Raw genomic sequence first — 10,239 nt, forward strand, 5'->3', positions numbered from 1 at the left:
AAGCAAGATGTGACACAAATGGGAAGGCAATGTGACCACAGAAGCAGAGAATGGAGTGATATGGCCACAAGCCATGGAATGCTGGCAGCACCAAAAGCTGCAAGAGGCAAATAATTGTCTCCTAGAGGCTCCAGGGAGCGCAATCCCACTTACATTTTGATTTTGGCTTACTGAAATTGACTTCAGACGTCTGGTATGAAACTGGGAGAGAATACATGTCTGCTGTTTTAAAGTACTCACTGTGGTAATGCATACAGCAGCCATAGAACACTGACACACCTGGTTCTATGAAGTCTTAGGCTGTGCAAACTTGAGTAAATTAACTTTTCTGAACCTGAGTCCTCCTGTCTAAATTTAAAGACAATTATTTCCATTCTCTTGGGGTTGGCATTAGGAAATGCTGCAAAATGTGTAAAGTACATAGCAAGTAGTGAGTGCCTTATTGGAAATGGTTGAAAAGAATAATTATTATGATTTTGTTACATTTTACAAAAGTTTTCACCTTTAATCTGGCACCTGTATGATGAGTATCTCTTCATTCTACAGGTGAGGAAACAGGCTTGGGGAAGTTATACAATTTGCCCTGATTACATGGTCAAGCTGAAAAATTTTATGAGGATAATGTTTTTATGTTTTCTAAATATTTTAGACTTTTTTAAAAAAAATATTCTGAGTTATCTTATTTCCCTGGGGCATGGCAGCCACTGGGATAAGAGTTTCAGTGTTTCAGTGGGAAGGACAGATATGAAATAGAACAAAGAGGCAACTGTCAAATGGGATTTTTGAGTTTCTACAGAGGAATTGATCTTGAAAGCCAGGCTTTGTTATGTGAGAAATGGCTTCAAGGATTCTTTCAGCATGCATTAACTCATCAGGAAGCAAGAGTAGCTATGAACGCTGCCCTAACTGAAAGAACACAAATGATATGAAGAAAATCCTTGCCATGGGGAAGACAGAGGGGGAAGAAAGCTCCATCTGATCCAGCTGATCGGTGAGGGAGGAGGGAAATGACAGTACTGAGAGTCAGGAATTAATCATTAGCCACCTGACTTCCCACTCCAACCCCCCACTCAGGGGCTGCGGCTTATCCAGTTTCAACCTTTATAATACCCACTTCTCTGTGTTGGGAAGGACACAGTTTGGTGGATGGAGCGTTAGTGGCTTCTCATCACGCTTGTGACAAAATCCTCACCGCTCATCATGATTGGTCCAGAAGGCCTTATCTGTTTGTCTCTTTTTGAAAGATTTTTAATTGCCTTTATTTATTTGAAAGATAAAGAGACAAAGTTAGAGTGCGGGCAAGGGCAAGAGCAGGAGTGGGAGAGAGAGTGCATCTGTCTCCTGTCTGCTGTTAATCCCCAAATGTAAGCAAGTCAGAGCAGGGCCAGGAGGCAGAGACACATCTGGGTCTCCCACGTGTGGGATCCAAGGATGTGAACCATCACCTACTGCCTTTCAGGATGTGCCTTAGCAAGAAGCTGGAATTGGGAGTGGAAAGGGGCCTGCCTGAACTTTGGGCTGTGAACCCAGGTACTCTGATATTGGATACAGGAATCCCAAGTGGCATCTTTTCTTTAAAACTTTTATTTAATGAATATAAATTTCCAAAGTACAGTTTATGGATTACAGTGGCTTTTTCCCTCCCATAACTTCCCTCCCACCCACAACCCTCCCCTTTCCCGCTCCCTCTCCCCTTCCATTCACATCAAGATTCATTTTCAATTCTCTTTATATACAGAAGATCAGTTTAGTATACATTAATTAAAGATTTCAACAGTTGGCACCCACACAGAAACACAAAGTGTAAAATACTATTTGAGTACTAGTTATAGTGTTAAATCACAATGTACAGCACATTTAGGACAGAGATCCTACATGGGGAGTAAGTGCACAGTGACTCCTGTTGTTGACTTAACAAATTGACACTCTCGTTTATGGCATCAGTAATCACCCTAGGCTCTTGTCATGAATTGCCAAGGCTATGGAGGCCTTTTGAGTTCGCCGTCTCTGATCATATTTAGACAAGGTCATAGTCAAAGTGGAAGTTCACTCCTCCCTTCAGAGAAAGGTACCTCCTTCTTTGATGACCTGTTCTTTCCACTGGGATCTCACTCGCAGAGATCTTTCATGTAGGTCATTTTATTTTTCTGCCACAGTGTCTTGGCTTTCCACGCCTGAAATACCCAAGTGGCATGTTAAATGTGGTGCCAAATGCCTGTCCATCTGGCTCTTGTGACAAAATTTTTACATAGTGACTTAGCCAAAGAGCAGTTTATTTCCTCAATACTCCAGAAATGCTGTGTCTGCAATTGGTGCAACTTTTTGAAGAAGCCAGAAGACCCAGTCTCCTTCTTGCATCATACCCAGCCATCCACATAATGGCTCTTAGTCATTATGATCTCAAGATAACTGCTCCTGATCTATGAAATGTGCCCTCCTTTCAAGCAGGAATCAAGGAGGGTGGCAAAATGACCAAGGCAAATTATGCCTGTGAAATGAAGCAGTCCTTTTTCATCAGGAAAGCCATGCCCTTCTTAGAAGACCAACACTAGGGCCAGCATTGTGGTGTAGCAGGTAAAGCCGCAGCCTGTGATGTCAGCATCCCATATGAGTGCCGGTTCAGTTTGTGTCCTGGCTGTTCTACTTGTGATCCAGCTCCCTGCTAATGGCCTGCGAAAAGCAGAAGATGGCCCAAGTATTTGGTCCCCTGAAACCCATGTGGGAGACCTGGTTGAAGCTCCTGGCTTCGGGCTGACCCAGTCCTGGCCATTGTGACCATCTGGAAAGTGAATCGGCAGATAGAAGATCTCTCTCTCTCTCTCTGTGTGTGTGTGTGTGTCTCTCCCTCACTAACTCTTTCAAACAAATCAATATATCTTAAAAAAAAAAAAAAAAAAGAAAAAGAAGACCCACCCTACTGACTTCCATTTTCATCTCATTGACCAGGAAAAGACCATTTGGCTTCCTTAGTTGTAGGAGCCAGGGGGGCTGGGGGTGTACATTTTAAAATCAGATATATTCCTATGTGGAAGAAAGAATGAATGTTGGGAAGAAGCCAGCTGTGGCCATAGTTCTGGAGTACCCTCATTGCAGATTACCACTCCCGTGGTTTACTATGCTTCGGTACATTGACCTTTCAGTTCCTTATCATGGTCATGCTCTTTTCTTTTCTTTTAATTTATTTGAGAAGTACAGAAGTAGTTACAGACAATGAGGGTGGGGAGAGAGAGGGAGAGAGAGACAGGGAGACAGACAGACAGACAGACACACACACACACATACACACAGAGAAAGACAGAGAGACAGAGGTCTTCCATCCACTGGTTCACTCCCCAAATGGCCACAATGGCCGGAGCTGGGCCAATCTGAAGCCAGGAGCCAGGAGCTTCTTCCAGGTCTCCCACACGGGTGCAGTGGCTCAAGGGCTTGGGCCATCTTTTACTGCTTTCCTAGGCCATAGCAGAGAGCTGGATCAGAAGAGGGGCAGCCGGGACTAGAACCAGCGCCCATATGAGATGCCGGCGCTGCAGGCAGAGGATTAACCAACTGCGCCACAGCGCTAGCCCCAGTCAAGCTCTTTTCTATTTCAGAGATGACTATGGCTTGGATATTAGTTTGAGTGTTCCTCAAAGGCCTGTGTGCTAAAGGCTTTGTGGGAGGGTGCTTCGCAAAGCAGTGGAGTGTCTGCTTCAACAGAAGGTTGGAATTGAAAGCAGAGAAGAAACACAAACCCCGACACACAGATGTGTGAGGTGGCATCCCAACCAGCATCTTAACTGTTCTGTCAAATGCCCAGTTCCCCATGGGGAATTTTGATGATGGCAAAGTAGGCGTCAGTCAAGTGGGTATTACCTTTGCTCAAGGGCTGGGGTTCCTGAAAAATCCCTCAAAATAAGACCAAACATGAAAATAAACGTCTGTTTCTCCACAGGACATAAATGATTTGTGTCTCACGATCAGGGACCCACTGGGATCAGCTGCACTGCTCCCTCAGTTTCGTGAATTAATTTTAGTAAGAGGTAGATTTGCAGAGAAACTTTAAAGTTTCATTTTTCTTTGACCAAAGGTTTTGCAACTCACTGCCTTACTCCTTTTCTCCCTGTTGAATTAATTTATGTGCAGACTTTGGAAAAGCTTAACTTTGCAAACAGAGCCTACCAAATACATTTAAGCAATGATGAATGGCTGTCAACATTAAGAACAAAATTTATCTGATCAGAGGGAGCCAAGTATATTTAAAATGTATATTTTAACACAGCTCAAGCAGCCCTATCCAAAAATATAAAAGCTGAAACTTTCGAGTGCTGATATGACCAGTTTCACAAATGGAAAATTCCATACCTGACTTCATGAGTTAGGTTGCAGTCCAAATGCAGGCACATTAAAATATTATATAAAGTTACCTTCAGGCTACATGCATACACATAAACTTCATATTTAACCCTGGGTCTCATTCCCATGATATCTCATTATGTATTTGAAAATAGTAAAAAAAAAACAAACAAAAACAAAACACCAAAACCCTGAAACATTTCTGGTCTCAAGCATTTCAGACAAGGGATACTCAACTGTGTACTTCCTCACCTAAAAGAGCAGTCAGAAACAAACAAATTTGACATTGACCGACTAAAGACAGATTCTGTCCAGTAATGCTACTGCAATAGGAAGAGTTCTGTATGAACTCAACTCCATTGCCCAGAAACAAAAGGCTGGAGACTTTTTAAAAGCTGTTGTAAGCTAAGGGAGAAGCGGAGAAGGCTCTTAGAGGAGGGAGTTGATGGATGCGGCTAAGCAATCTGGGGTTACTATCTAGACAGAAGGGAAACAGACTAACTGTATTATAGAACGCAATGGTGCAAGAAGCAGCAAGGCGCCCCGTTTCCACAGGGACTGGAAGCAGAGTTATGTCCCTAAAACGTCTGATTGCACAAAGCTGGCGCTCCTGTCTTGACAGTGTTGGATGGTAGATAATTACCAAACGGTAGGGAAAGCATTTGTAAGTGCAAGCTTTTTGCAGTATCTGCTCTAAGAGGCTCACAGGCCTATCACCGGGGTTGGGGGTGGGGGGTGGGGCAAACAGAACATTCTCCTGGCAGTGCACTTGTTTTCAGGCAGACATCTTATCGGTGGCTGCTGGAGGCCGTGCCAGCGCACAGCCACGTTTTGTGCTGAGGTTAGTTTCCAGAACGGTTGTTAAACTTGGATTAACCTGGACTTCAAGGTAGTCAACGTGTGAATTAGGTACTTAACAAGTTAAACACTCGTTCCATGAACAAGATCATGAACATAAAAGATGCGAGATTACAAACTGCATTGGACAACCTGGGTTTCCAACTCTCTCTGGTGGCTTGGCTAATTTCGAGTTTGTCGTACCGGGGTGTTGCCCTTCGCTTCTGCTCAAGACTGTGCGCCTATTTCACAGCGTCTTCACTCCTCCACGGGTCTCCAGGGGCCCCAGCCAGCAAAGCTCTATGCACACTGGCAACTGCGGCGAACTGGGTAAAAAAGGAAGCGATACAGGGGTTTCAATTCCCTCCTCGACGTCTCCTTCCCCGACCCACAGCTCCAGCTATGACCAGGACTCGCGTCGGTCTATAACCTCGCCTGTCGTTAAAACACAGGGCTATAATCTTCTCTGAAATACCTTTCCTTAACTTTGCCCTTTTGCAGTTCCTCTCCCCCTACACGTTCGCTTTTCTGTAGCGCGGGCTCCACACCGCTCTGCCTCGGACCCGACGTGCCGGCGCGGACTGGGAAGTCGGCACGACTTCTGCTTTGCGGCGCTGCCGTAAAGCACCTTCACGCGCTGAGGCCGTCACGGGACCCGGGCGCTGGTCGCTGAAGCTTCACCTGCTGCTGGTCTGGTTTTCATCATCGCCCTGGGGATGGCGTGGGATTGATATTTTGGGAGGACTCTTGGTTCTGTGTGTGTTTACAGTTAGACGTAGTCACTTGAGGGTACGGGAGGGCGGCCCGGTCCTAGTGCCCTCAGGTGTTCGGGGGTCCGGGCTGTGGGGAGGGCGAGAGCTGAGTCCCGATAGAGAGCGACTGGGATCCACGAAGCCGCCTGCGGGGCGCTGATGGCCGGACGCTTCCTGGGAAAGGCTCTAGCCACGGTGTCTCTCTCTGTGGCCTTGGCCTCTGTGGTTGTCAGGTCCGCGGGCTGCCGCCGCATCCCAGCGTACAGGTATTTCCCCGACGCCTGGGGTTGGGCAAAGCGGACTCCGGGGGTTTATAGGCGCCTCACAGTTTTATTTTATTATAATATACATTTTCCAAATGGCTCCAGAACGTTTGATCTTCCTTTAGAGAAAAGTAGTGGCAGGGTCCGTTCTTCACTTCTGATTTTTAAAATTTGGTGTCATCCATAAGCTCCCAACGTTATCACCAGAGTTTAAATGACATTTGTTTGGGGGTGCTGGTGCCCCGTGTGCGTTCGTTCTGGTTAGTAATTAAAAACATTAAAATATATACGTGCATGCATTTTAAAAAAACTGAGCAGTATAAATGATGTAAAACAAAAAATAAAATAACCATCCCTGTCTCTCCCGCCTCTCTGTTTTCCAGGGTAGGTAATGTGTTTGTTTTAATATGATATTCATCTGCCTTTTTTTAATATTTGCTTATTCTAGATAAGTTGAGGGATTTATGGTGCCTCACACTGCCTCCTACTTCTCTTCTCTCCAGCTCGAGTGTTTGTTCTTTGAGTCAGTAAACAGAGCCCTAGGAACATTAGTGTTTCCTTATTTTATAGGTATAAAAAAGCCTTTTGGATGTACAAAATGATAGAGTGAAACTTACATCGTTTCCAGAACTAATCTGCTTGCTTTCTGTCACTTGTTCTTTTACTTTTGTTCCTTTGTCGTTCTGTTACTTAAAAAAAAAAAAAAATAACTCTGATGATCTAGTTATTTGTTTTGATTAATGTAACTAATAGGCATTTCTTATTGAATTTTGCCTCTTGGTGCTCCATCACCTTGCCTGGAAGGTTCCAGGTGAGGATTGTGTGAGCAGATACCAGATGGACAAGCCGGGAACCTCCCTTTTGTCCCAGGCCTTGGTGTAGTGGTGGAGCAGCTTCTCCTGTTTGTTTTCCTTAATGTGACTTGTAAAATTACTCAGCGTACGTTTCTGCTGTGTGCTCTGACACCAGTGTTCTCAGTAGCTGTCCTGGGCTAACTTCTGGTTTCGTGCTGAGTAGGACGATGGAGTGGTTTCTGTGGTTAGCGTCTACTCAGGGCTTCCCTTGCAAGAAAGGCCTCTCTCTACTTTGTTCTGTTCTGATTATCAGTCAGTATGATTCCACTGACTTCCCATCTTCCTGAAGTTGATTAAAGTCTGTCATTCACTGGTGGAGTCCTGGTTTCTTGCTATGGAGTTTTGTTTCCGTTTGTTGCATGTGCTCTCTGGAAGTCATTAATGGTATTTTTTTGTTGGCAGCCACCAGAGTAATGTAAAGTTGCTTGGCAGTTATTCTTTATTTTTTAATGCTGGAACCCTAGGTGAAGCAGGTGAATTCAGAACCAGATATTGTGTACTTGGCTTGGAAGAAAAAGCCAAGTTAAAGCAACCAATTTGGGTCGAGTCCCTGGTATCTGTTGCAAAGGCTCCTGAGAGAGACAAAAGGAACAGTATCAAAGAATTTTACCACTGTTTAATAATTTAGCAGATCCAGAAATGAGCTACCAAGCTATGAAGAGACAAGGAGCATACTTAAATGATATGACTAAGTGAAAGAAGCCAATCTCCTTCACATAAAGTTACCTTTTATATTTTTATTACTAAATTTTTATAGTAAACTTCCCCTTCCCTAACAGGTAACACAAATGTAATCTTAAATAAGTTTGCTGAGTTGCCTTCAGTGAATAAAATTGAGCTATATTTAAATATTTTTTGTAGTTGAAAATAATCTCTCTCGAATATTGGACCTTTGTACCAAGTGCATCAAATTTGAATTTTCTGATTTTTAAAAGTTCTTGAAATTGAGAAATATGCTTCTGAGTAAGGTTTTTAAATTAGTATATTCTTGGCATTTATGTAAAACATTTTTTTCCTCTCTACCCCCCAGAAGCTCATTTTCATCCTGTTGGATTCATCTTGATTGCAACATCATGTCTGGTTCTAATGGTATCAAAGGAAATTCCCATAACAAGGCCCGAACATCTCCTTACCCAGGTTCAAAAGTTGAACGAAGCCAGGTTCCCAATGAGAAAGTGGGCTGGCTAGTTGAGTGGCAGGACTATAACCCTGTAGAGTACACTGCACTCTCTGTCCTGGCTGGACCCCGGTGGGCAGATCCTCAGATCAGGTGAGCAGATAAACTGACTTTACCAGTCATAAGCCATTTAGACAAAGTGGTGGATGAATTTACAAATTATCATTTTGACTCCTTAAAGTCATTTTTATTTATACTTGCCTTTGTTATAATTTAGTTTCCACATTTACTTGAATTCTTGTCAAAGCTAAACCAGTCATATTTGTTTATTCTTTTAGAAGTTTTAGGAAGGTCCTTTCAAATACATAAATTATTTTGATTTGAAATCTATTTTGCCATGAAATAACAGCTGGTGGTTTCTGTTTTCATGAGTCCTGTTTGGGTTACCAATAGAATATCTTTTGTGATTATTTCCCGATATAGCTAGACTTGTATTTGAAGTAGTGAAAATATTTTTCAGAAATTTTTCCAGATTAGGATGATGATGAAATTAGATCAATGTGAAAAAACAGACAAGGGATAGATACAAGGGAGAACATGAGAGTGAGTAGGAAGAGAAACTCAAGCCAAAATGTTTTGACTGAATTCATGGAAATTCTGCATTGAGTCACACTTTCTGTTCCTTTTATTTTTCTTAGCTTTATTGAAGTATAATTTACAAAAATGTGTATATTCAAGGTATAACTACAATTGCATGTTTTGATATATGTTGTGAAATGATTACCACAATCAAAATCGAGGCAGTTAACATCCATCACCTCACATAGTTTTTTTTGTGTGTTTGGTGAGAACATTTAAGAGATACTCTCAGCAAGTTTCAAGGGCATAATATAGTATTGTTAACTGTAGTCACCTGCTATACATTAGATCCTTAGAACTTATTCTTCCTGTATAAGTGAAACCCACGGGGACTTGGGCTTGAACTAGGTCTGATTTCAGAATTCATTCTCTTAACTACTCTGTTCACCTTAGTTCTGGAACACTTTTATAAGTTTGATTTATAATGGGTATGCCTATTGTAAATGATAGTCCTCTCAAAGCATTATTTAGCCTGTTAAGTAAAAAAAAAGTTGCTGGTTGGATAGATCCAATATTAGTTTATGAGACTGCTGAACTTCACCATGCACTTGATTTGATTTGACCCATGATTTCCTTATTCTATCCAAAGCTGTGTTTGTAACTTTGTGATAGCATTTGGATTTTTAAATAATCATGATAATAACCTATGGATAAATTATTGATTTTAAAGGAGCTCCATTTCCCCCATTTTAGAATGTACATATTTCTGCATCTATTATACATAAACATTATGCACAGTTAAAATTGATAGTGATTCCAAATGGTTTAAATAGAAGATTGAATACATTTTCTTATTTTTCTTTATTTTAAATAAAATAAATAAAAATAAAAGATTATTTTTTAAGAATTGAATTTCTTTTACCATGTAAGTCAAGCCTTTTTATTAACATTAATGCATCCTTTTTTTTTTTTTTGACAGGCAGAGTGGATAGTGAGAGAGAGAGAGAGAAAGGTCTTCCTTTTTGCCATTGGTTCACCCTCCAATGGCCGCTGTGGCCGGCACATCGGGCTGATCCGAAGCCAGGAGCCAGGTGCTTCTTCCTGGTCTCCCATGCGGGTGCAGGGCCCAAGGACTTGGGCCATCCTCCACTGCCTTCCCGGGCCATAGCAGAGAGCTGGCCTGGAAGAGGGGCAACTGGGATGGAATCCGGTGCCCCAACTGGGACTAGAACCCGGTGTGCCGGCGCCGCAAGGCGGAGGATTAGCCTGTTAAGCCACAGCACCGGCCATTAATGCATCCTTTACAAAGATCTTGAACATTTCTATTATATATTATGTCTCTTTAATCTACATAATTATTATGCGGTGTTTGAATCCTGTGTTTGGAGTTCACCATGATAAAAATATTAATCAGTGTACATTTGAAGAAACTGAAGTTACTTTGGAACAGTAGAAACATCAAGATAGCAGAAGGAATATTATTTTTGAAATCATATGGAAACCAA

General features: G+C 42.3%; 1 protein-coding gene and 1 long non-coding RNA gene across 3 annotated transcripts; one reads left to right on the plus strand and one right to left on the minus strand.

Moving 5' to 3' along the window:
- Window positions 1–1,728: 1,728 nt before the first annotated feature.
- LOC133755657 (uncharacterized) lies at window positions 1,729–5,737 on the minus strand. Its single transcript, XR_009865437.1, has 3 exons — window positions 5,645–5,737; window positions 5,374–5,495; window positions 1,729–2,174 (listed from the first exon to the last, which is right to left on the minus strand). It is a non-coding gene; the product is annotated as an uncharacterized LOC133755657 (long non-coding RNA).
- Window positions 5,738–5,781: 44 nt separating this feature from the next.
- LOC133755658 (ADP-ribose pyrophosphatase, mitochondrial-like) lies at window positions 5,782–8,354 on the plus strand. Of its 2 annotated transcripts, none has more exons than XR_009865438.1 (2): window positions 5,782–5,859; window positions 8,069–8,354. XR_009865438.1 is itself a non-coding variant. In XM_062185710.1 (2 exons), exons 1-2 carry the CDS (start codon window positions 6,081–6,083, stop codon window positions 8,310–8,312), a joined length of 351 nt encoding a protein of 116 aa, XP_062041694.1. In that variant the 5' UTR covers window positions 5,803–6,080; the 3' UTR covers window positions 8,313–8,327. The 2 variants fall into 2 exon arrangements, 1 of the variants encoding a protein (XP_062041694.1); XM_062185710.1 differs by having other exon boundaries at window positions 5,803–6,187; window positions 8,069–8,327.
- Window positions 8,355–10,239: the final 1,885 nt, after the last annotated feature.

Source organism: Lepus europaeus, unplaced genomic scaffold, assembly GCF_033115175.1.
Source record: "Lepus europaeus isolate LE1 unplaced genomic scaffold, mLepTim1.pri SCAFFOLD_669, whole genome shotgun sequence".
NCBI classification, from domain to species: Eukaryota; Metazoa; Chordata; class Mammalia; order Lagomorpha; family Leporidae; genus Lepus; species Lepus europaeus.